This window comes from Embiotoca jacksoni, unplaced genomic scaffold (assembly GCF_022577435.1).
Source record: "Embiotoca jacksoni isolate LCO1_2020_lvr unplaced genomic scaffold, fEmbJac1.0.p SCAF_14, whole genome shotgun sequence".
Lineage (NCBI taxonomy): Eukaryota > Metazoa > Chordata > Actinopteri > Embiotocidae > Embiotoca > Embiotoca jacksoni.
In genome coordinates, this window is record NW_027185274.1 from 16,420,867 (window position 1) to 16,447,647 (window position 26,781).

Consider the following 26,781-nt stretch of genomic DNA (forward strand, 5'->3'; position numbering starts at 1 on the left):
GTGTGTGTGTGTGTCATAAACCATTTGAGCAGACGCATGGTGTGTTGAATCATACATCCTAAACATACAGTATTGATATCAAATGTAGGTCAGTGTGTATTTCCGTGAGAGCATCTGTATCTTCTGGGTTAGTTTAAGCAGGGCAGAGGAGTAAAACCAGGGCTACACACACACACACACACACACACACACACACACACACACACACACACACACACACACACACACACACACACACACACACACACACACTCAGACCTGCTGAATTTAGTTTTCCTGTAAATACATTTTAAATTGATTCAAACTTTCTTCTCTCCCTCTAGGTGAAGACAGTTTAGTGGCCAAGAGTCCTTTCTGTATCTCCTGTCCTTCATTCCTCCACTCTCTTCTTCCTCTCTCTCTTTCTCCACCTCTCGCTGTCACTGTCTCGCTGTCATCGTCTCTCTGTCTCTCTGTCTCCTTCTGTCTTTGTGATGCCGGGCTGTGGGTGAGTCTGCTGTGACCAGACTGAAGCTGGGGAAGCTAAAGGTGGTGCGGCGGCAGCTGCTGCAAAGGTACAGAACAAGACACATCACAAACAGTGATGACACTCACACCTCCATGCAAAAAAAAAAAAAAAAAACACGCTCCGACATACAGTCTGATTTCTTTATAATACCCTTTAAAGTCATTCTGATAACTATCACAGTGAATAACTTATTGTTTATTGTGAAAACTCTTGCAGTAGCAGTGGAGTTAGGTAGCAGTTGTTTTCATTCATACAGTATTTGTATATCTATTCAAAATGGGAAATAATTTGAAGTAATGTGTGTGGAATGAGTAATTTTCATCTGTCCTAAAATTAAATCAACATGTTTCCCTCTTTAGTAAATATTTGACATTTGAGTTGGTTAGCTTATGAGAACTTCTGCCACCATCTTAATAAAGTGCAGCTAAATATTATGCCGTTTGTTTTATAGCATTGGAAAATTTCATTACAACTCCCTGAACTCTCTGCAGCTACACTCGATCTATTTCCAAACAATGTCCTGCTTACTCAGGATGATCTACAAGCTTTGCTGTGAACTGTTTTTAGCCTCCTTTCTCTCTCTGTGCAGAAGCATGAGTCACACAACTTTCTTTTTAAAAGATAGCCTGAATGCATCATCTACAGTGGGCTATGTATTTATGTTTGTGACAGACTGGTATGACGGTATTATTTTTATGAGACACTGGTACGTTTATTGACATACTCGGCTCTTATAACAGGCTTCTACAGAAAAAGTTAAGGCAATTAATGTTAACCAGAATAAGTTATCTTAAAAATCTCTCAAGTGTTCACTACTTAGAGTAAAAGTTAAGATTTTGTTACTCAGCTAATGTTTTACTCAGTGTCTTCTAAAATACACCAGTTGTTATGCTATGACAGCAGCAACAGCCGTGGCCAGAGGCATTATGTTTTCGGGTTGTTTGTCCTCATTAATGCAACATTTTGGGAACACCTTTAGAAAATGTCTTCAGATTTGGCACACGCATGTTAAATTGGACTTGGACAATTTCATTATGGTGGTTAAAGGTGAAGGTCACTGTGACCTCAGGTTGCAGAGTGCTGTACTCATCGGTTATTTTCTAATTGAATGGACCAGATATGAGCACCAGCCATTTGTCTCCTGCCTGGCTGGCCTCTACGGTTGCCAATGGAGACGATACCAAAGAGCCCGGGCGCAACCGGGAGAGTGCTGCTGCAGCAAGGTAAACATACAAACACAGCAGCATCTATAAGTAGCGGGTTGAGTTTGTTTAAGTTGCTGATCCTGCACAGTGTATTGATTCCCCAGCCGGTTTTCCTCAGTAGAGCCTGCTGACTCCAACAGTCAGTAACAGCTTATTTCTATGAAAAAATATCAGCATGTATATGTACTCTGTCAGCTTGTATCAAAATATACTGCTTCCATATGCACTCGGTAATGATTGACTTCCTCTGTGTCTGCCAGAGGTGTAGTATTACAGAGTTTCTGCTCCAATTGTGATAATAAAGCCACAGGAAATGTTATTTCCCTTTTAAACTTAGTTTTATTTAGACCTTTAATGTAAAAACGATATAAAAACCATAGTATATTATTAAAGAGAGACTTTATCCTTTTATATAAACCACAAAAAAACCTACTTTCTTTTGGTAGAAATGGGTTGTTTGGTAAGACAAAACATACGTTTTATATGTGTGTGTGTGTTACAGGTGGAATGTGGCAGTTTTGGCCTCCTGATCCTCACCTTCTTCCTGAGTTCTCTGTTCCTCTATTTCTGGAGTGAAGCCCAGAATGACTACAACGACTTTGACTGGTGGGTCTCACACAGAACATACTGACGGAGGCACTCATGGTAGTCGGTGGTTGTTGTGATTTGTAGTGCGTTTGTTTGTCGTCATGATGGGGTTAGGGTTAGTTGTCTTGTATAAACATGATATAACACAAGGGATTGAGTAAACTGAACGTCATGAAGGCCGGTCTACGTAGACAGTATTTCTAGAGGTCTTATATGTATCGGTGTATCATCCACACAGACTGTGGGACACATGCAATGGACATATTTTTCAAACACACAAATATCCTGCTGTTTATATATTTTGAACTCATCAATGGTGTCCGTTATGATTGATCGAGGCTCACTAAAGGCAGAGTCCTCTTGTCCTCAATCTTAAAAACTATTCGATCGAGTACATTTGAGATATCAGTCAGTCTGTTGATGACAGCTTGGCCAGCTGCTTTCCCTTCAGCTCCTCAGAAGTTGCAGCTGCTGACACAGACAGCTGCTTCTGATGACAGACAGTCAAACGGAGGTTAGAGTCAGTGTGGATTGAACACAGCCAATGCTTCAGTAGCCCTTATATGCTACTCGTTTGTTGCTTTTCCTGTGGATGTTTGAATAAATGTATGAGGGGATCAACTTATTCAACTTCATGAAGCGCGCCGTATTTGACTGTTTTTTCCTTATTCCTCTTCAGGTTTAACTTTGGGACTCTCGGTTTCTGGTTTCCCTGGTCTCTGGTCTTGCTGGTCCTTGCTGCCGCTCTTTTCGCGTACATCGCCCTCCTTTTGGTACGCCCGCTGATAGCATTTCTGAGCAAAGGAAATAACTAGTATACTCAGAGGTCTGATTATATGTTTTGCAGCTTGAATCTTGCCTTTTCAAAAACTCTTGAGGGCTGAGAAAACCTTTGTGTTGATGGAAAACACTTTGCCATCCCATTGCAGATGCAGATGTGTTCCTAAGCGACCTCATTGCCCCTTTTTACCACAGATAGCGCAATCCTGTCAACCAGCACCTGGTCGGGTGCAACTAGACTGTTTGATTGGAGTGTCACTATCTTGTATTTTTTTTCTCCAAAGTGGTTGAATCAATATGTTTCACTAGGCAAAAGTGCATATTTGCCTCTTGGCCCTCCCAGCACTGTGTGTGACATCAAGGAGCTTGTCCACTGGACTGAAGAAATATTATGAAAGACTAATTATGTAATGCGAACAAATTGACACAGATGAAGTGAGGGAGACATTGCATCTCCTTAGAGAGGAGGCATATAACAAGTCTGACCATATCGTCAGTAGTAGCAAGATATCCACACTGATATTTGATATTTGTCTGTTTTCTTAAAAAAATACATTTTTATTTAATTATATTTAGTTTCAAGAAATGCTGAAGGTAATAGAAACCATGTTGGTTCATGAAGTTAAAGTTTAAAAGATGCTAATGCTTTGTGTTACTTTAATCTGCTTTATCTAACAATTTCTAACAAATGTCCCAACAATTGTTCAGGTGCTGGCGGTGTGTTTGCTTTCTGAGGGTCAGAGACTGTACCTTCACTGGAGCCACAAGGTATACACACACACACACACACACACACATACACAGAGTTATAAAAATAGATATATTTATAGATAATATGAATAAATTCTTTATATTTAAATTGTCTTCAAATGTGTTTTCTTGTCCTCCCATGTTTATGTCAGACTGGCATCGTGGTGACGTTGGCGTTCTCCGTCACGGCCACCGCCATCCTGTCTGACCTCTGGAGTAAAGAATGGAAGACGCTCCTGCTCTCCCTGCAGGTCAGCCATCCCGACACACCTGCCAATCACTGACGAGAATTACAGGATTTAAAAAAAAAATTATTATTTGCAAAACATTGCAGTTAACATTGAGCAGTTAAATCTATTGCTATTCGTACTTTATTTATACAAACTATAATTTGTGTTTTATGTTCTGGGTGACATATTCAAGACTGTGCTGACATGTTGGCCGATCCCTCTGTCTCTTTCTCTGTCATACACTTTCATATTTAGGTGACAGCACCTTTCCTCCACGTGGCTGCAGTCTCACTAATGGCCATTCTCTCCTGGCCAATAGCGTTGCACTTCTTCCGAATGAACAAGAAAGGTAAGAAAGCTAATGGTGGTGCCATTACATGAAAAGCTAGTATGTTTAAGTAGCTCTTCCTAAAAAAATTACAAGCCAAAAACAATTCCAAATACGAACACCTTCTGTACAGTATGTATCTGTATCTATACACTATACCTATCTTAATTTCCATGTTTAGTCATTATAATATGAACAATGAATGTGAAGTATTATCTAAAACCTGTTTAGAGAGTTCGACCCTGTGAAGAATTTTTAAACTGATTAGTTTAATTCAATTCCATTAAATTGTATTTATATATGGCTGAAGGACATTGGTGAAATGACTATTGGTGGAAGGTTCAGTTGTAGTCGTACTGAGCTGCTCTGCCCAAAAGGAATAAAGGTTCTCTGAACTGGAACAGACCCTTCAGTAACACGGCACACTGTTCTAGCAAGAAGACACAGCTGTAGATCTCCCTGTACTCTTCTTTTTCTCCCTCCACTTCATTTTTACACTCTTCTCTTTTAATGCTTTCAGTCACTTGCTTTCTGTCTTCTTTCATTTGCTTTCATGTGTTTTGGTCTGTTGATCCTTCTGAGATCTCCTGCCCTTTTGCTGCTGTCTGTTTCTCTGTACTTGTCATTGGGTCACTCTCCTTTTCATCTCCTCCGAATGGCTTTGACCTCTGCCTCCGTGTCTCTCTTATCTCTTTTGTCTCCATGGGTACTTGCTCCTTGTTGCCATGGTGATTCAGCAGGTAGTGATGCTGAGTCATGTCAGGGGTCTCTCCTGGCAGGAGATAAGGGATAACAGATTTGCCAAGGCGCAGAGTGTAATGTAGCTTGCTCCTGCTTTCATGTATTGAGATAAACAGCCCCCCAAGCCTGGAAGTCGAGAGGGGAGGGGTACTGAGTTAAAGCTGGAAACACACTTTTACCACTATTAAAACCTACAGAGACAACACATGCTACATGAAATGACGTAGTTCCTCCAACATTTAGGTCTTTTTTTAGATTTGAAAACACACTGAATCACAGGGAGACAACTGGGTTCACGTACACGAGTAAAGAAATTGTGACGTGATGTTTTTTTGGTAGTTTTGTTATTCACTCCAGCGTCAGACATGTCAGAAGTATGCGTGTCTGTGCTGAGTCCTGCTGGGACTCCGTGAGAGATAACGTGATGGAGTCTTTCTCTCTGCTGCCCATGTGGCTGCTGTTAAGCACCAGACAACCATCTTAATCCTATCAGGAAAGATTTTCTGAATATTATCCTGATTAAGTTCTGATTTCTACTGTAGTACATTCCTGTAACCATTAATTACAACATATTTAAATTCCTTAAAGTGTATTTGTTGTTTTTTTGGATTTGTTTGTGTGTGAATGGCACACAGTACACAGTGTGCAACAGATTGTCTTGTCGGTGTGTTTGTGTGTGTGCTGTGTTGCGCGTTATAACGAGTTCATTATCAGCTATTATGCCATGCACAGATTTATTATATGAGGCCTTTCTGCATTACGGTAAAACAACAACTAAAAATCTTTATTGACCTGAAACAGCAGAAATACAGTTCAGACTGTTGCGGCCTCTAAATATGACACTGGCTCGAAGGATCACATAACATATGAGATGCCACAGTACGGTTCTTGAACTGTTTTTTAATGAAAATGTTTGGTGTCCTGGAACCTTATATTAATATTAAGTAAGATAATAAAGCCCATTTTTTAATTCTCAGAATAAGAGCCAACAAGTGCTTTGTACATTTACAGATAAATATATAACCTAAATTAAACAATGAAAATAATTCAGTTCAAAAGAATTTTTAATGGACCTGTTACCCTGATTTTGGTATTTTTTTGCTATTCATTTCTTCAGTGTAAAGACCAATATCTTTGTGCTTCCGTGTTATTGTAGTGCGTCAAGTGGCTGCCCTCGGTCTCTACCTGTCCGTGCTGTTCTCGCTCTACCTGGTTCCTCTGGGAATGTACTCGCCCTGCATTAAAGAGGCAGGAACTCTGGGACCTGCCCCAACACTCATCGGACACAGAGGAGCTCCAATGGTGAGACTGAGCTGAACCCTGACAGCTGGATCTGGATTTGTTCTGTTGAAACCCTCTAATGCACACCTCAGGTTGTTGGCGACCGTTTTTCATTCAATCACATAACTTCCTGGTATTTATTAAACTATTAAAATTGTGAAAAAAAAAAAACATGAAATATATCAATCTCCACTAAGAAATATTAATGTGCTAGAATTGTGGAAAACAAGAAACAGGGTAAAACGACTTAATTCTAATGTGCAGTGTGTGTGTGTGTGTGTGTGTGTGTAGCTTGCTCCAGAAAACACTGTGATGTCGTTTGAGAAGGCGGTGGAGGCTGGAGGAGAAGGACTGGAGACTGACGTCACCATCAGGTATCAACTTCTCCCACGTGTGTGTACATCCTGCTATGTGTCGTTATTTACCGTGCTGGTTACAGTGAGTGTCGAGTATGCGGAAACACATCTGTTCGCAATAATAATGTCACAACTGCAGATATTGTGAGACTTTAAAATTGAGGCTGCAAAACCGCACAATGCCCATGATGATAAACTTGACAGGAAACAGAATATATTTGACGGCTCACTTGTCTCGTGTGTAAAAAAATTACACATCATTTTCCACTGTATTCTAACTGGTCTGTGTTTTCGGGATGATTAATAATGAATGATATTCGTGTTTCTCTGTGTTCTCATGGATGGAGTAATATTAGTGCATAAAAATGGGGGGGGGGAACCCAGATGTTCACACTTTGTCTTGTGTAAAAGTATGTTGAAGCTATTTAACTACAGTGTTTCTTGAAGGAGCGGCTTTGAGTCTTCCTCTGATTTGGTGGGAGATTTGTTTGCACAATGTGACAGTGTGAAACGGGGGAGGGGGTGAGATGGATGAGAGAGTGATGTCTCATGCCAAAAGTGAGAGTTGGCAACCCATGCTTGTAACTTAATAGCCAGACTCTTGATGGCAGGAAAGGATTTCACAAGTGCAGCCAAAATCAGATCATTTATAAGTTTTTTAGTTTTACAACTCTTTCACTAAAACTGGTGCAGCCTTTGACAGTGAATGCTCCAGGATTAGCTGCTGCCTAACTGAACAAGACCTACAATAGTTTCAAGGTGACCAAACGGCCTTTTGAGTGAAATTGATCAACTTGCTGAATGTTCATTCACACGAGGTCCCAGTTTTTTTGCTGCTAAAATGATCATCAGAGCAGTTGGTCAGCGGTGACCTGGAGCTGAGTCTGTGCCGTGATGCTAATGATACAGATCAGCTCCTCGTGTGCTCCTGGCTTTTCTAAGGTGATTGCTGCCGTGTTAATCCAGCAGGCGTTAGCTTTCCCATTAGCCCTCCGGCTTCTTCATTCCTCATGTCGCAACTCACTGAATATGTCCGTCCCTGTCTGTAGTTATGACGGTGTTCCCTTCCTGATGCATGACTCCACTCTGGAGAGGACCACTAATGTTGCTGAGGTTTTCCCAAACCGAACGCACCTCGATGCCTCCATGTTCACTTGGGCTGAGCTGCAGCAGCTGAATGCTGGTGACTGGTTCTTATCGGTGCGACCAACACACGCACACACACGCACGCACCCACGAACACACACACACACACACACACACACACAATATAGAGCATTGTTGTTGGACAAAAAAAAAAAATCATCTCTGAAAATGTTAATTTTATTATATTTAAGATGAGGTGGTTGAAATATTTATTCAACCAAAAGAGAATCAATCAATTATTTATTTACTTTATTTATATAGCAATTAAATACATTTGAGAACAAATTAAAAACCAGACTAAAACTAAAATAAGTTTAAAAACCAACCAGAAGAAAGTAATCCATCTATTCATGTACGATTATGAAATGGTCACACCATTGCACCATGCCCTGTAAATTAGTATTGTTTTTGCTGTTTTGGGTTTGTTTCTATTAGATTTCAGTGACAATTTTTTTTTTTTGTAATTCACAAATTTGAGGTCCCTAATGAAGAAAGATTTAGTTTTTTCTCCTGTTGAGACTGACAGTGAATTAGTTACTAATAGTGATACTAGTAAACTCTCTAAGTAAAAATAAAAACAGCAAAAAAAAGCAGCATTTGTCTTATCAATGAATTTTCTGAATTATGAAGTGTAACGTTTTCCCTCTACATCACTCTGCTACACACTCGCTCCTCTTCCAGAGGGATCCGTTTGGGACCGTGTCATTCCTGTCTGAGGCGGACCGCTCCCAGGCCCAGAACCAGTCTGTTCCCTCACTGGCCCAATTCCTGGAGGTAGCAGCCCAAAGCGGCAGACTGGTGCTGTTTGATCTGCGCAGGCCACCGTACGGACATCCATACAGTCAGTCGTACATCAACACCACTCTGCAGGTCGTTCAGTCCCACATCAACTCCTCACAGGTGACTGCACAATGTGGATGGAAGCAGTGATTCAAACTTAACAATGAGTTGTTTTAAATATTTGTTGCTCTGTTTGTTGTGGCTTAAACACAATTATTGCATTTTTTTAAATATATGTTCAAGAGTATTTCTTTCCTCTTCATTTTGCATGTGTGTGTGTGTGTGTGTGTGTGTGTGTGTGTGTGTGTGTGTGTGTGTGTGTGTGTGTGTGTGTGCAGGTGTTATGGCTGCCTTCTGAGGACAGGGAGCTGGTGCAGGCTGCTTCTCCAGAGCTGCAGCAGACCTCGGGAGAAAAGGCTTCTATTCAGGAGCTGAGAGACGACCACATCACCAGACTGAACCTGCACTACAGCACCATGTCACAACAACAGATCTGGTACTTAGTCATTCAGTAGTAAACATCGTGAAGTAAACAACCCAATTTAATCTGTTTTCAACAAAGATTTGGTGACATTTCTAATAACATCTTGTACACAGTTTTCAGCAAACAATGAAAAGTAGCAACATGTTTTCCCTCTGAAAGAAGACACTAATCAGCACAGGGTACAACAAACCAAATCCTCATGCAGTTAAAACTTAAAAACAGTTTGACTAATATAAATTGAGAAAAGAAATAAGACAGTTCTGATTTATTCCCTAATTATGCACCGAATTATGCAATTATGGCCAAAACAAAGCCTGAAAATTCAGATTAAACTATTAAAACCAAACGTAATGACGCGTACATTCAAGCACTCAGATCCATCTCCCCTCCAAACAACCCTATTTCTACCCACCGACACCTTTTGAAAAGATCTCCTGTGCGTGTTGTGATGTAACACAAGACACAAATGGCCACCACGTCCTCAGTGACTCCGTCTTGTTGCTTGAAGAACGGGGAACGGGGAGGGAGGGAGACGGAGGTGAAGGGCAGCTGTGAGAGATGTTCATTAAAGGAGCGACAGGAAAGAAAGAGGATGCACTGCTTACTCAGTAGAAGAGACAAATGGTTGGAGGAAAAGATGTTCGTAGCAGCGGTGGAGGAGGCACAGAGAGGAGGAGGAGGGCGGCACTCGAGTTGTACAAGAGAAACGAGTGGGACGGACTTTTAAATAAAACAGAAGCTGCGAGAGAACAATCTGGTTATAAAAGGATGAAAAAGATGGCTGAATGACTCACGGTGACACTTTGTAACAACATTTCCCTCATTACTGTTGATTCTTCTTCGTTGGAGTATCTCATCGAAACACTTTAGCTTCGACGACACCTTATTTGTCGCCTAGTAGAGATTTCTGTTTGCATGAATCATGTTGTTAGACTGCGTGGGAAACAGTTTGCATGTGTGATTCCTATAATTATGTAAAGAAAAAAAGGATGCGGTTGAACAGGGATTTATTGGTTTAAAGAAAAGTTCTTCTTCCTCTGAATTAACTGCAGCATATTATATATCTGCAGTGATGATATAGCATGAAGATGGGACTCTTTTTAATAAGACGAGATGGAAGAGAAAGCAAACTGTTTTGAATTGACCCCTGGTTTGATGTCAGAAATCATAACAACGTTATCCAACCTCAGGTTTTATGATCTGCCAAAGAATCATTAATTGATCTTAATAGTCTCTATACTTCTCCCTGCCACACTCTTGTGTTCTTTTCTTCTGTCTTTGTGGTAAATTGTGAGCTTATGATGCCTGAAGGAAGGCGATTAGTAGGTCAGCTTATATTTATGAAGTGAAGTCTCAGTGCAAATCACAGTGAGAGTGCAGCCTGTTGTCACTTGGAAGCCATGTTTGTCTCTGCTGCCTGTTTACAAGGTCAGATTGTGGTCTGTGAATGGTTTATATTTCCTTCAGCTTTCAGGTAACAGTGCTAATATTGTTTGGGGTTATTGTATAGATGCTTTTATTAAGTGGGGGTTTGATCATTTTGGCCCAAGAGGTGACAGAGTTTTCCTTTAGGTTTGATACTCAGTGCCAACATAAAGTTTTTATGATTAGGTAACAAATCAGACTTTTATTTTGTTCCTCCTGGGTTTTTAAAGCAAAAAAAGTAAAGTAATCTTACATCCATTTGTCTTCTTCCTACGCCGCCCCACCCTCCTTTTCTCTGTGCAGTAAATACCAGTCGGTGAACATCAGCACTAACCTGTATGTGATCAGCCAGCCGTGGCTCTACACTCTGGCCTGGTGTGCTGGAGCCCAATCCGTAACCACCAACTCCATCCACATCCTGTCCAACATCAACAAGCCACTCTTCCTCATGGTGAGCAAATCTACATCTCTGTTATCAGATATTAGGGTCGTTGCTGTCCTAAATAAGTGTTTATATTATATTTTTTTTAAAGTTGACAAGACATTTTAAAATTAAAAACGAACATAGTATAAAGTATAAAATAGTATGAAATAAAATGTATGAGTTATATATTGGTATATGTATATATATTAATCCGTAGTAACAATATTCTAATATAATATAATATAATATAATATAGTATAGTATAGTATAATATAATATAATGTAATATAATATATATAGAAGTAGCCGACATCCGACTCAAAGAGTAGTGATGGTTGAGGTGTGACAGTTGGCAGCTCTAAGTCAGTTGTTATTGTCATTGAACACACCTGCTGTGTTCAGTTGTGTTGAAGACACACTGCTGCTCTGAACACGATGTAAGGCACAAAATGTTCCAGTTGAAAACACGTGAACATTTACTGTTCAGACAACTAGAACAACTAGTGCTCTTATCCACAGAGAGTGGGACGTTCGAATGTTCTATATCAGCTCGAAAATCTCTCCAGCAGGTGTCGTGGGTGTTTGAAGATTGTACCTGTGACCTTCTGATTTGCATGAACACTCTCGCCCACCAGCTGCACACACACAGTCTGATTAAAGTTTTAGTACGAGTGCTCAGGTCCTTTACGGTCACTAAGTGGAATAAATATATTCTTGTTCACACACATCAGAAATCTTTGTCCCAGCAAACGTAATCAACCCTTTTCTTACTGTCTCTCCAGACTCCAGAGGAATACAGTCTGATGTGGATTCTTACTGATGTGGTGTCCACGTTCCTCATAATTGCAGTTTTTGTATTCCACTGGTAAGACCGCATTCACACAGATGCCGCTCATAATTACCTTCCCGGTTAATGAGAACGTTTGGTGTTTGGGTGTTGAAGCCGAGTCATTCTGTCTGCTGATGAGGTTTTATTACTAATATGTAATCTGAGATGTCACTGTGGCCATGCAGTGTGATGAAAGTGGATGCAAATGTGTTTTTGAATAACCTGAAGGTGGAAATGTGCGGGAGTGGAAGACGACTTCAGAGTGACAAGGCATCATCAGAGAATGCTCGCTGGGGCATGAGGGCTGATTTATGAAGTAATATCCATCATTTATACCAGATTATGTTTCTTGGAAGATCATTTGCAGAGATACTGGGATAACTTTCGGTCAGACATTTACACCCACTTGACAGAAACAAAAAAGCTGCCTATGTTATTATTTACAGCAACGCTTTGTAACACTATGAATGACTTCCAGTAGTGTGAAAATGTTTCTGACAGCCAGCTTCACCTTCACGTGTGAGCGTTCAGAGCGGGTTTCAGATTTCTGCCTTTCTGCATGGTCAACTTTGAGCGAAACCTTTGACTGAGGGTATAAAAAGGTTTTTTTCTTTACTGTCAGCCAGATGTGGCTCTTCTCCACAAAGGGAAGCCTCCTCTGAGGTTTTGTTTTAATTTTTCTGTTGTTTAAGCATCATCTCTTTCATCATCAACCTCTCTCTTGTCCCTTTCATAAGCAGGCTTTAGACCACACTCACCCAGACCTCCTCTCACACACACACACACACACACACACACACACACACACACACACACACACACACACACACACACACACACACACACACACACACACACACACACACACACGTTTCTTCATGTGTATCCGATGCACACATCAAAGCTGCTACAATACTATATCTCAAAGCACTTTGGTGAACACAGAAACACACCTGGTTAGTCTCTGCTGCTCTGATCTCTGTGTTTGGTGTGTGTGTGTGTGTGTGTGTGTGTGTGTGTGTGTGTGTGTGTGTGTGTGTGTGTGTGTGTGTGTGTGTGTGTGTGTCACAGGTGGAGAGAGAGAGGCCTGCCCTTCTGGTCCGGCAGCCGTCAGACTCACGAGAACGGACCGTACAGCAAGTTCAGGACAGGTAAGAACACCTTCTCCTCTTCGCTCGTATTTCTTCATCGTGGATGAATGTGAAACGACTTTGTTTGTGTCTGTGTCTTAACCAGCAGAGACAAGTCCTTATTTTGTGATCAACATCTTTGCATGCAGTGATCTCCTGCTGTGTGTGTGTGTGTGTGTGTGTGTGTGTGTGTGTGTGTGTGTGTGTGTGTGTCAGACTCCTTAGAGGTCATCTGTGTTCGCTGGAACCCCCTCCACTCTGACCCCCCTGCCGGAGCCCTTGTCTCTGTCCCCTTGGTCTTCAGCCCATGACACCCTGCATGCCTGCCCTGCATGTCATCCCTTCAGGAACCTTGTATGAACCATGAACACTGTTTGCTCCCTACAAGTGTCTATGTTTCCTCTGAAAAAATGTTATGTATGAAACCCATATGAGCCCATATGAAACTAGAGAGCACGGGATGAAACATACGGTTAATCAGTCAGTGTAGCTAAACTTCAAGTGTTGACAACATATAGAAAACTGAGAGAATTGTGTAATTTAACAGCTGCAATCAGACAAAGATGGTTTCTTCTCAAGTTTAGTTGCCATAGTAACGCCTCATCTCAGTGCTCTACAAGCCTAATTGTACAGAAAGTGCTGCAAGAAGTGTCAAAAACTCCATGTAGGCTACTGTCAATCACAAATGGCCTCTGAAAGACAACTATATGAAACCTGGAAATAAGTAATAACGGTTGGCTTCATATCACGGTTTTTGGCTCAGTTTGTTATATTTGTGGTGAAGTGTGGGGGGAGGGCAGCGCTAATTTCAACTGTTTGCCTTCACTATTTCTGGCTAAGAACAAAAACAATCTTAACTGTTAAAAGAATATATTTGTTTTAATTAGTGTGTTGTTGTTTTTTTTAATATAAACGTCCACATTAAAGACATAAAGGTCACCAACGTTACTCCATAACTCACGCCAAGTGATGCAGTGGGCAGTTAGGTAACTTTCAGTATCCCTGGACGTCCATCCGTCCGTAGTCACAGCTATGAAGTCTGTGTTACACAATTCTTTCACAATCTCTCTCTGTGTTCATACAGCAGCCCAGAAAATTAAAAAAAAAACACGCTTCGCTCAGCAAAAAACAACAACTTTGGTGGACACGGCAGTTGCAGCGGTGTATGTTAGAACGAACCGAGGTCTCGGCACAGTAGGAAGGAACGTCAGCAAACGATTCTCTATGGAGGGAAATCGGGTTCTAGATTGGCGAACCAAACAGATGGATTTTTACTTGAACCATTCCTCTCCGTCTGCGTCCCTCCATTATGCACCACACTCAGCAGTTTGCATGCAACTTCACCTGGTTTCATCCTTGCCAACTCTCACTGCTCACATTACCTGAGCTCGGTCACTGGTTTGTACTTCACCACCTCTCCCCCTCATTTCTGTGCCTCATGCACTCTTTCCCTCTCCTCTGTCCTGCAGTATGACCTCTGTATTACCCACAATACTCGTTGACGTGTGAAGGTGAAAGCTCTCAACTGCTCTAATGTTTTCCTCCCTTTGCAGAGCTGAGCGACGTGTGGTCCATCTCCAGCGTCAACGTCCGGCCGGACTTACGGAGCACGCCCAGTTCACCCAGCACGCCTCACTTGCCCACCATCACAGAGGAGTGACTGGGGAGGGAGGGGAGGGAGAGGAGGAGGAAGGGAGAAAGAAAGAGAGGAAGGTGCAGATAACGAGAGGTGGAAATGAGAGAGGGACTGTGTTAACGCCTCCTACCAATAAACTCTCAGATCTTCTGTCTGTTACATGAAATATTCCAGAACAAATAAGCAACAGTTAATTAAATTACAGTCTAATATTTATATATATATATATATATATATATGTATGTTTTTATTTTTTGTCTTCATTCAGAACGAGCAGTTTAGGGAGACAGGGATCGTGAGAAAGAGCAGAGAACGACACGTCCAGGAACTGAAGCGGTGACTCACTGCTGACGTCATCGGTATGCTGCTCAGCTGTCAGATCACCTCACTCTGTTGTTTTTATAGTTTATTACCCACAAACTAGATGTCGTTTGATCACGTTCGACAACCAGCACCGTTACCAAACTGATTGGCACACAGAAATTTGTAACACTGCTTTTCCCCAACCATTACCTAAAGGAAAAAGGTGACTGAATGAAGAAATGAAAAGGGGCAGATATTTTTTGGAAGTGAGGACAAAGTGAGCAGGAACAGGTCAGAGAAAAGTGTTTATGTTGTCAAAACATCTAAGAGGCAGCCAACTCTCCTTTCTTTCTCCACTTCCTCCCTCCTCTTGTCGTCTTGTGGGCCGAGTGCCTGCAGGATCTGCCGTCAGGGACTCTGGACACGTGCAGCAGCACCAGCGTCCATCTCCATACTGTAATCTCATAGATGCCATTAAACACCGGGGGACATCAGGACGGTTAAACACGAGACCAGAGGCTGACACGCTTTAGGACATTTTCATCTCTGGTCTTTCAACACCACCAGCTGAGCTCAACAACGCAAGAAACTAAACCTCACACTTGAAAGAAGAAAGTCCTGAATACATACTGTCCTGCTGTAGTCATACGTCAGTCGCTTTCGCTCTTTCCATCTCTTGTTTCTAGTTGATTAAAGACCGATTGTTTGTCAGAGGTGAAGCTCTGAGGGCTCACGTTTTTAAAACCTGGAACTTCAGAGCGGGAGCCATCTGGACGACAAAATGGACTGAATATGTTACGTTTGATCTGTACTTTTTCATTTTCAGCTGTACAGGTATCAGGTGCATCAGACCAAACCACAAACCATGTCTTAGATTTAAATCTGCGAGTTGTAGGACGCGGTGTATGAGCTGGACACCGTTGGACTGACAGAATGAATGTAAACTCGAGGCTTGAGAAAGACTTGTGAGTTAGTATTTATGTTTGTACTAAAGTGAATGTATTATTAAGCAGGAGCCATGTTTCTAAGAGAGAGGATTGCTGAGTCATTTCAGTTTGGCTACAGATTTGTGCCAAATGTAAAATCAGCTGCTCGGAATAAGGATTTAAAAAAAAAAAAAGATGTTTTTGAGAAACCTTTACAAGGCAGTGAAAAAAAAAAATCACAAGTTTTTCCCTCAAAGATACGCACACAGTACTTTCTAGAAATACTCTAGTCTAGTATGTCCTACATTGTTCTACCTTGAAGTGATTTTAGATTTTAAATCCAGAGTGTCTTGTTTCAAGTCCTCAAGGTCAGGACTTTATTTTCTGACTGTGTTTGCTGCACAGTGTTGGAGATGAAGTGAGACAAGCTGCAGTAAGTGCCATTAAAAAAAACAACTATGGATTTTTGTTTTCATTGTTTAGCATCAAAATCCCTTTATTTTGAAAATATAACGATAGTTTCTGTCATAACTCCTTGGGTGCACATACAGTATTCTAGAGATTCGTGCTGCGAGCAGTCAGTTTAACATTGTTTTTTTTACACTGAACCTGCAGTCTGAGTCCAAATGCACACGAACCCGACCGGCCTTTCATTGAGCATTTCAACTCCCTCTGAGTCATTCTGAGACTCTGGGAAGAATTTTTAGGTCGAGGATTTGGTTGTAATTTTGGCCGTTGGTCTCACTTGAGGTTGCCCTGGCTTTGTTTTTGTGTGTCTGTAACACACTTCAGTTTCATGTTGGAGTCACAAAGGTCCAGCTGTGGTCTCCAGTGTTGAAACATGTGTGAGGACAGATAAATGTTTACTACGATCTAGTCCCGTCAGGAAATCACGACTGTCTACGACTGGAAATACGAATAAGCAACTTAATGTAAAGTATTGTATTCTGAATACGTGGTTAGAACTTAGTTTTACTATATTTGTGTTCCTGTTCAGAATATAGTAGCTGATCTGTCGCGTAGGCTAAGCTTTTTTCCGCTACAGTTATCAATCACTAGCTGCACAGCCATATTTATTCTATTGAATATGATGTTTCCCCACCGTGAGGCCGTTCCTTTGTAGCAAGCGGGTCTGGTGACGGTGCAGCCCTGCTTTGGGTTTCTTTAGGAGATGCTTTGCATTTTGGGCCTTGCATGTCTTGGATTTATCCAACTTTTGTTTAATAGATGCTTTATTAAAGATTTACTCCAACCACCAATCACTTTCGTCTCCAAGTCTCAGCTCATGGAGACTTAAATCTGTCAAGGAATTTCCAATTGTTAGTTATAATAATATTAATAGTTAGGATTTTAGTTGAAAACATTATTCTGGTATCCAGAGAAACTTCTGCATTTTCCAAAAACATGAGCAGGCAGCACACAAAACAGCTCAAAAACTCGACGAAAGCTTCGCAGCAAATTGGTTATTATACTGATTGAAAACAAAATCTACTGAAAATTATAAATGAGTTGATTCTTTAGACATTTTTGATGAAGGAAGTGCAGCATTTGATTCTGACATCAGTTTTGGGAAATAAAGACATTACTGTTTTTTAAGGCAGAGCACTCAACTGAAGTTCAGTGAAGTTGCTTCAGCTCATAAATTCGAAGAAACGTCTTCAACCTCTGCAGGATAGTCCAACTTCACCACTATAAATTTGACTAAATTGTAGATTAAGATGAACCACATAACATTGATGATGTGGACACACTTTCATACAGACGAACAGCAGAGAAGCGGACAGCACAAATCATTTATTTTTTATCTCTGTCAGAAGGCAGCTGGCTGACAGAAACGTTTGCTCGCTAAAGAAAAGTTGTTTCGTAAACTAGCAGAGGTTTGATCTCAGACTCTGTTTCTGCAGTTTAGTTTTTATATTTAAGGCAAACATCCAGTAGAATTATAGCTGTTTTACATCGTTTTCACGTGCAGGCGTCCTCTGTATCAAGCTCTGCATGATATTTCAGTTAAGATAATTCAAGCTAACTTAAATTAATGCGTTCAAACATAAATAAGATCTAGAAGAAAAAAAGATGAGAGACATTGGGAACACCAGATTGTTAACCAGGCTGTTTCTTAAACGAGCTGCTTCTCATTGCTGAATCTCAGCCACCTTCACTTCTGGTGAGCTTAATTATTTTTAGCATGAAAAGATTTCCTTATTTCTCGGTAAAGCTGAAGAGCGATGTGTAGACTTTCTCATTTTTAGTGATCATCAGTAGAAACATATCTGCTTCAGTCTTGATGCCTGAGAGAACGCACATGAAAAAGTAGTTTTGTCCGGGGTATGTTTGTAAATGGCGTTATGAATGAAAGCTCTCTGTATCAGTCGTTTTGGATTCAGCTCCATCAGATTTAGAATTTATGGTTTGATCCCAAAAGGGCACTGAATGGATGCTGGTCGTGTGATCGGCTCCTACGCTGAGACGTCGGTTGTCTCACTTGTTGTTTTGGTGTGACTTGTATTATGATCCTGGTGAAGCCAGGATGAACAGAAAAGCAGAAAACTGTGGGTCTCTTAAATCAGTTCTGCTGAGTTAGTTCATCACTGAAATGATGAGTGGAAGCGTCATCATCTCTCAAATCTGTGGCTCACGTCAGAGGTGCTGTGTAAACGCTCAACATTGACCTTGAATAATGAGCTTCGGTACTTGCTGCTGAAGAAAAATGACCTTTTGGTGTAATAAAGTAATATAAGTCCATATATTATTCTTTCCAATGGTGAAATCTCTGTGGCATTTTACATCCTGTGCTGTACTGAACGGCTATTTTATTTTATTTAAGAGAGCCAATTTTCTTTTTTCTTTTTTACTGTAACTTTTCTGATTTAAATGCTACTGTCATCTGGTATTAAAACAAGGGTAAAAAAAAAAAAAAGATTGTTTTTTTGTTGGTATTTTCATGCCTCAAGTGTACAGAAATTCTGAGCTTCGTGTGTTGTGGTGAATTATATTATAATTGTTTGGCTTATTTGCAGCATAAAAATAAATTGCGGATAAGTGATTCAACGTATTTAACTGCCAGTGAACCACACGGCTGTGGACACTTCAGTAACTGTACAGTATAATCCCTTGATATAAAGTAGGGTCATAGTCACGGTGATCCTAAATTGGAATCCACTCAAAGTTTAACGCCAGCTATTAAGGATTATTTTTAATTAGTATTTTAAATTTCAATGTTAAAATGTGAAAAAAGTGAACTTTGCCTTCAAATTTCTCAGTAACTGTACAGTATAAGCAAAGTCATACAAAAGCATGTTGTCCAAAATATCTAATATTGGAATTGAACCAATGACCTTCTGACTGAGGGGCATCAGCACTAACCACTGTACCACTGTGCCTGTGCTAAGACAACTTGCTAAAGTATGAATTTTTTTTCATATTTTAGTCGACAATGCAAAGTCATACTATAGCATGTTCTCTGAAATATGAAAAGAAAGTAAAAAATCTGAAATTGTAAATTTTTTTTTTTTTTTCCCAGTTTTCAACTATACACTATTGTATGAGATTTTTCTTTTCTTTAGACAACATGAACCTTTTTTGGTCCTGACATGCGTGGCTCCGGCTGGAATCGAACCAATGACCTTACTATAGTATGACTTTTTTTCATATTTTGGATGACTTGCGAAAGTGACTTTTTTTTCATATTTGGGCGACAATACAAAGTCGTACGTCGCAAAGTCGCATGTTGTCCAAAATTTCTAAAAAAGTAAAAAAATCTGAAATTGTTGGAGTTCCTTTTTTCAACTACATGATATCGTATGGGGAAATCGAACCAATGACCTTCTGACTGTGAGGCATCAGCATTAACCACTGTGCCTGTGAGGCTCTGACATTCTTTTGTGCTTTTGAGGACATGCTATAGTATGACGTTCTTTTCATATTTTGGACGACTTGCGAAACTGACTTTTTTTTTTCATATTTTGGACGACAATGCAAAGTCATACAAAAGAAAGAAAAAATTGAAGGCAAAGTTAACTTTTTTTTCGCATTTTGACATTGAAATTTCCTAAATTTAAAATATGAATTAAAAATAATCCTTAATAGCTGGCGAGAAACTTGTACTGGATTCCCGTTCAGGATCTCCTGGACTATGACCCTGTGTAATATCAAAAGTTTGACTTTTTTTTCATATTTTTGACATGCCATAGTATGCCTTTTTTTTTTTTCCATGTTTTGGACGACATGCTATAGTGGATAGGGATTTAAAGGCAATTTTTTGATTGTCAAAAATTGATTTGTCCGTCATTTGAACATGAATAAAACAAAATCCTGAATTTGGTGGCATTAAACATTGAGTGGATTCCTGTTAAAGTTCATCCTGACTATGACCCTACTTTATATCAAGAGTTTATACCATACAGTTACCGAGAAAATTGAAGTCAAAGTTCACTTTTTTCACATTTTGACATTGAAATTTCCTAAATTTAAAATATGAATTAAAAATAATCCCTAATATCTGGTGAAAGACATTGACTGGATTACTGTTCAGGATCACCTGGACTATGACCCTGAGTAATATCAAGGGGTTTAAAGGCAAATTTCACTTTTTACATTTTGTAAAACATTTAATTGTCCATCATTTAAACATGAATAAAACAAAATCCTTAATCGGACCGATTAAGGATTTTGTTTCATTCAATTTTAAGTTGCGGATATAGTACAGTAAACAAACATGCTGGTAAACATGATGCCATCATCAGACACTTAGCTACAAATAACACAAAACAATGAGATAAGTGTTGAAACTATTAAATACATTTGAAAGTTCTTTATTTATATCAGTTGAGTCCAAACAAATTTAAAGTTTTGTTACAAAAGAGAGAGCACACATTTCAAAGTCTATGAAAACACTGCAGGAAGTCGAGAGAATGGACTACACGGTCATTAACAAAACAAAGACTAATCCCCTGAAAACAGAAACTCAACAGGCCGAAGAACGAGTTTATATTAGTCCACAAAGAAAACTACAAACTGAACCACATAAACGTATCAAATGGAAGGATTGGCACGTTAAAATACCTTACCAACAAAACCTAGAGCAGGTTAATGGATGAAGGGTTCGTCACATCAACAGACCTATAAGTGAAAAAAATTAAAAACAGAGCAGGCAGACTTCAGAGTGACAGGACAGAGATTCACCAAAACAATCAAACCAAAGGAGAATTTCTAAACAATTAACACACAGGAACATGTTGATTTTCTTTTTTTCTAAAACCTTAATGCAATATTTGTAATTTAAAATTCTTAAAAAGGGGTCTTTTCCAAACTAAAAACAGCACTTCTTCTGTTCATGGATTAAGATCCAAGGATTAAACAGTCATGTATTGATCAGTAATGGTTAAAGAGTTAAATTTACTGAACACACAGATGACCTCCTCCTAACATTCACCAGCCACGTTTAACAAGAATCAGATCTGTGTCACTATAAAATAAACAAATGGTCGTTGGTTTTAAAAGTGAACTTAGTGGCGGTATTTGAGTGAATGCATTTCAAATATTCAGGATGACTTTCTGTTTTCACAGCAAGAAAAATGGTCTTTCAGGAGTGTTTTAACTTGTTCTATTGAACTAAAGGTGTTCATGTTGACCTACGAGAAGTTTTAAACTGTCAACAAAATTGTGTTTAAAATGATACTGAACCTTGGTTTTTAAAGTGTTGGGAATAATAGCAAAAATTGTATCACTCTTAAAAGCATGTGCTTGCTTTTGTTCCTTACGAAGGGTTTCTTTGATGCAGTAGAATCTTCTAAGATCTAATTTTCTAATTCGGCATCTTTCAGTTTAAGCAACTGTGCAGAAATAAAGTCTTAATGTAGGAATTTTCCTTTTAACAATTTTGACAGATGTAGACTTTAAAGGTATAAATTCAAACTTCAACATGTATTAAGACAAATTAAATTTGTAACAGCAGTAAAAAAAACAACAACAGGATGTTAAATGTGTTATCTATGAGCAAAATTCCTTATTGACTGTAAGAGGAAACTCACATTACTGATGAAGACTGTTAAATGCAACCAGTGACAGTAACTGGACCTTGAGTTAATGTCATTATGTCAAACTACAGGAATGTTACAAAAGCCCCACAAGAACAGCAGCGGTACCCCACGGCATGCTGGGTAATACAGTCGAAACAGAAATAGAGAACATTTAAGGAATGAAATGAAAAATTCATGAAACAGCATTGAACAAAACAAGTGTAAACATAAACCATGAATTAAGTATTTAAAAACAACCCTCCCCATATTAAACTGTTACGCACAGTATAGGCCATAAATAAGAAACCTATAGGCTGAGACTTAAAACACATTACAGCTGTTTCTAGTATCACACAAACAACAGTAGTTTTAAATAAATAACATCAGGTCCCTTCAGTTTGGATCTAAATTCAGAAAAAAAAAAAAAAAAGTAGTCTAAACCCAAACTAGAAAATAAATTGTGAGAATGTTGAAGATAGTTAACATTAAAAACTGCGGCAGGTACCGGTCAAGAAGAAAAAAACCAATGTTTTTCACCTTATTTTTCTGTAAGAACATTACAGACATTATTTCATACATGAAAATGTAAACTTTTAGCTTAAGCTACATTCTTAGCTCCACACCTGTAATGCTTTTAATTTACAACCACAGAAAATGATTGTATGAAAAACTATTAAACTAGTATTTTTCAGGGTCACAGTGTGAAATGTAAGACCTTTTTTTTTTATGAACTTAATATGCAATTTAATACCTGTTTTAATGTCATACAAATATGAAAGGTGGTAATGACAATCATTGAGGACTAAATTATGAATTTACTAACATTGAAATAACTGTCAGAACTGTACTTCACAGCAGTAACAACAGGAATTCTTAATATTATTTAATCATCTGGACGAGCAGCAGAAAACAATAATTAGCCAATTAATTCAAGGTGGGTTAATGGTCTGGACAGTTTCTGTAACATTACCACTTAATGTAAGATAGAACATCTATTTAAAGGCCTTTTAAATAGAGAAGAAAATTTAAAATGTTGTTCACAAACATACCATTCAAAGAACGATGTCATAAATCAGTGTGAACAAAAAGGCCAAAAATGATTTATTCAATATATTTATGTATTGACAATTATCACATATTTGTGAACTTCCCGCCTCTGAAGAGTATGAACACTTAATAATATAATTAGTTAAATAATGGGACTTAGACGAAGATAACAGGCAACAAATGGATGGATTGATTGACCACTTATAAAATAATATTTTGTTTCGAGCAACACTTTCCCAGAATGTGTTGATGAGCTTCCTTCAGGAAGTTTAAGTGTTTCCTGCTGGTCTGATGGACTGAAACACTGAAACACTGAACAGCCTCCTGCAGCTCGATCCACGTTCACCCGACTCACTCGTAGTTTCAGGAATAAAAACGTCTCGTCACAACCAAACACATTAATTATGTTACCGTCTACAACGGGCAAACAAAATATTTAATTTAAATTTAAGGCTTTTTGTGGCGGTTAAATGCAATGTTTTTAAAGATGCTTCAGTATCTACAGAAACCCTGTTAATGTTTTAACATTACAACATCCCAGTACAGCAGTTTACATGCTGCTTTGTTAGCGTACTAACGTGGTAAAATACTCAAATTAGAAATGAAGTTAGTGTAACATGCGGACGTTAGATGGGTGTTCGGGTCACTGCGGCGTTCAGTAAAGGCTCAGATCTCCTCACGTCGCTCTGGACGGGGCCATGAAGGTGACGACTGCACTGACTGAACACTGTACGTGTGTACAACAGGTCTGACAGTTGAATCAAACCGGGACGACCACCCGAGGAGGCCGGACGGTGAAAAGAGGTTTTACAGGTAGTCATCCTCACTGGATGGCTCATCTTCATCCTCATACAAGTAGTGGTAACGGTTGCTGGGGCCTTCGCCCGGGTCGTCGCTGCTGACAGCCGAACTCTCCCCGGTGACCTTCGACCCCTCGGAGCTAGCAGAAGGACTGCGGCTCATCGTCCACAGCTGGTGGGCAAAGGTCCGCCCCCAGCTGCAGTGCTGGCCAATCGGGCGCAAGAGGCGGATGAGCTCGGCGGCCTCCTGCCAGTAAGAAGTTCACTTGCTGTGGCCCCGTCCCGCCCGCTGCTTGTTCATACTGGTCAGCATCTGACTGATGTAGGAGGTCAGCAGGTCGTCCATTTTGTAGCCCTGCAGGTGTGAACGTAAACACGCACACACACAAATTCAAAGTAATGTTTTCTTTTGGGTTATTATTTTACATCATCTTTTTTGTATCACCGACGTGATTATGTTTCAGATTTGTACTCCTTTCACTTAACGTGAATTTTGATAATCAATCAGCGGTGTGTTTTTTTTTTTTTTATCAATAAGTTTAGTTTAAAGCATTAGAAAGCAGTGAAACATTTCCAAAAGGACATCTTTAAATTTCTTGTTTTATCGGCACTTCAATCAAGAAAAAACTGCAAAATAGAAACATGAGAAATTAAATGGTGAATAAAATGATCGTTTCTGAAGAGAAAGTGAACTGCAGAGTGGTGAGAAAGACATGATGTTGTTTTAAGTGATGGAAGTAGTGCTGTGGAAATATATAATGTGACCGACAGCAGGTGTCTCCTCCAAATATCTTTCAGAACCCGCCTTTATTTGTGTGTGCGTGTGTGTGTGTGTGTGTGTGTGTGTGTGTGTGTGTGTGTGTGTGTGTGTGTGTGTGTGTGTGTGTGTGTTTGTGTGTTGCTGCCACCCACCAGTGAAGTCTCACACAACAGTTTGCTCCCTCTGACCAGGTTGCCGATGGTGATGTGGAAGTAGGTGTTTCCGCTGCTCCAGTTGGAGATCTTGGTGAAAGAGTGAGTGGTCAGGACGTCCTGCACGTAAACACACAGAGAGAAATGTCCGTTATCCTCTCGGCCTCGAGGCCACGCTGCCTGCTTTGGGGCTTAATGAATGTGCGTGTACCACGTATCCCGGCAGGTGTGGAGGAATAAATACATCAGGACGAACACAAACCTTGGTCTTTGGGTCGATGAGACTGACTCCGTGCTTGTTGATGGCGATCAGCAGGATCTCTGGGAAGTTGGGCTCCGTGGTTTGCTAAAGACAAAAGATGTTGTTAAGCGGTTTAAATATCCCCTGATCACTTCTCATATCTTAAACATGTAAAATTATAATGTGTCTCTGCGTTGTTCGTTACATAATTCTGCTTCAAATGATACAAATGAGTCAAAGACGGCCAATCAGACGTTTCGGCGAATATTTTCTCTGCATCTCTGTCTCTGAGGTGAGTGGGACTAACTACCGTCAGAGATGCTGCTAACAGTGTAAGAGGCTGCCATGAGGAGGATGGAGAGACAAAGCAGCATTACTTTTATTTATTGCTTAATTTACTCTCTGGAAAGTAATTGTGAAAAGAGGTGATGGGCCCAGGTGTGTTTTACCTTGACCTCAAAGAAGGCGGAGCCAAAGGTCGGCCATTTGTAGATGATCTTCAGGAACATCAGTTTGGCCTCTTCCCTTGATTTCCCGGCCTGCTTGTTGAAGTATGCGACCACCGACTATAACAACACACAGCCTGTATTAAATATTCATCTCAGTTCAATCTGTAATCAAATATTGATACATTTAGAGTAATAATACAGCAACTGGCTTCAGTATCTTGAAGGGAAAAGTCATTAATTTTGTTGTAGTTTACTAAAAAGTAGTGATTTAGTCAATCTCAGCAGAAATACATTTTGACCAGACTGTACAATAAGCATATTAAATATCTGAAATGTACTTTCAGTACTGACTTTACTGTACTTTAAAATAGCAGTATTTTGCACGTTTACCCTCTTCCAGTCGTCCGGTGACATCTGGCGGATGAGGTCCTGGGGAACGAGCTCCCGAAGCATCTTGGGAATTGTAGGAAAGTGGGATTTGTCGTCCTCAAACTTGACGCGGTAGATGAGCGCTGCGAGTTGGAAAACCTCTTCTCGTGAACACTTGTGGTAGCCTCGCAAGTATTTAGGTAGCTCCTAATTTAAGGAGTAAAACGAGAGAGAAGTGTTGCTATTTACACAAAGGGATACTTCTAGGGTAAATCCAAATATTAAAAATAATAATTTGAAATTTGTTGGAAGGAAACTGCTCAAAAGAGTTTCTGCCTGAAACCTTTTAAGTAAAATCCTTATCATTATGTATTTTGTTTTTTTTCTGTTTATCAGTAGAAGTCTCAGACCTGGTAGTAGTGGAAGATGGAGTCGGCGAAGGAGTCCTTCCCTGGAACTGTATTGGTCCAGAGTTTCTTCATGAAGAACACCTGATAAGTCAGAGAGGGAACGATTCCTGCCGGGTGGAGCGAGAACAGTTAAACTATTTTTTTTTTTTTTTTTTTTATACTTCCAGTGCAAGCCTGAGGAAACACTAAAAGATTCTGACAGTAACAAACACTTACAGCAGTGGTTCACTGAGTGAAGTCGGTATTTCTGTCTTATTGATTGTTCCTACTTTGTGATCAGAATCAGAAGAAGATCTGCCTTAATTGTTGTCAAAACAATTAAATTCACAAAGGTCTTCAAATCTTTTTTTTTTTAGGATGCTGCAGGGATTTATATAAAGTTTGTTTTTGTGTGATTTTAGTACAAACTGTCCAGAATATTGTGGAAAACTCATGTAAGCCTGAAATTAATTTGATTTCTATCTATTTTCCATTCATCCAGTTTCTGCTGCTTTCATGATTAATTCATGGTATTACTAAGAACTATTCTTGTGTTCTGCTGATAAAAATGTAATTAAATTCATTGACTCTGTAAATAATTCTCGGCCTTATATTGATACTTAAACCAGTTTGTAGCTGCATTAACACCAATAACTGGACCAAAACAGTCTCCCTCCTCTCTAGTTAGCACCTCTTACGGTTTAATC

The 26,781-nt window shown here is 39.7% G+C and overlaps 2 protein-coding genes across 2 annotated transcripts in view; one reads left to right on the top strand and one right to left on the bottom strand.

Annotated features, from left to right (window-relative positions):
- Positions 1-474: 474 nt before the first annotated feature.
- Positions 475-20,206, top strand: gdpd4a (glycerophosphodiester phosphodiesterase domain containing 4a; the record flags this gene model as incomplete). Its single annotated transcript, XM_069148401.1, has 16 exons — positions 475-554; positions 1,626-1,731; positions 2,216-2,319; positions 2,981-3,074; positions 3,790-3,849; positions 3,984-4,082; positions 4,317-4,410; positions 6,287-6,432; positions 6,703-6,785; positions 7,817-7,967; positions 8,595-8,813; positions 9,032-9,189; positions 10,906-11,053; positions 11,809-11,891; positions 12,927-13,006; positions 14,539-20,206. Coding segments are annotated over 16 exons (1,812 nt in total), but the record flags the coding sequence as incomplete, so codon positions are not given.
- Positions 20,207-20,636: 430 nt separating this feature from the next.
- Positions 20,637-26,781, bottom strand: part of myo7aa (myosin VIIAa) — a 53,171-nt gene continuing 47,026 nt past the window's right edge. The window contains exons 46-51 of the mRNA XM_069148308.1: positions 26,096-26,202; positions 25,707-25,892; positions 25,317-25,433; positions 24,889-24,972; positions 24,627-24,746; positions 20,637-24,069 (exon numbers count right to left, since the gene is read on the bottom strand). Of these exons, the coding sequence (XP_069004409.1) occupies positions 23,977-24,069; positions 24,627-24,746; positions 24,889-24,972; positions 25,317-25,433; positions 25,707-25,892; positions 26,096-26,202 (707 nt within the window). The 3' untranslated portion in view covers positions 20,637-23,976. The remainder of the gene's footprint in view (positions 24,070-24,626; positions 24,747-24,888; positions 24,973-25,316; positions 25,434-25,706; positions 25,893-26,095; positions 26,203-26,781) is intronic.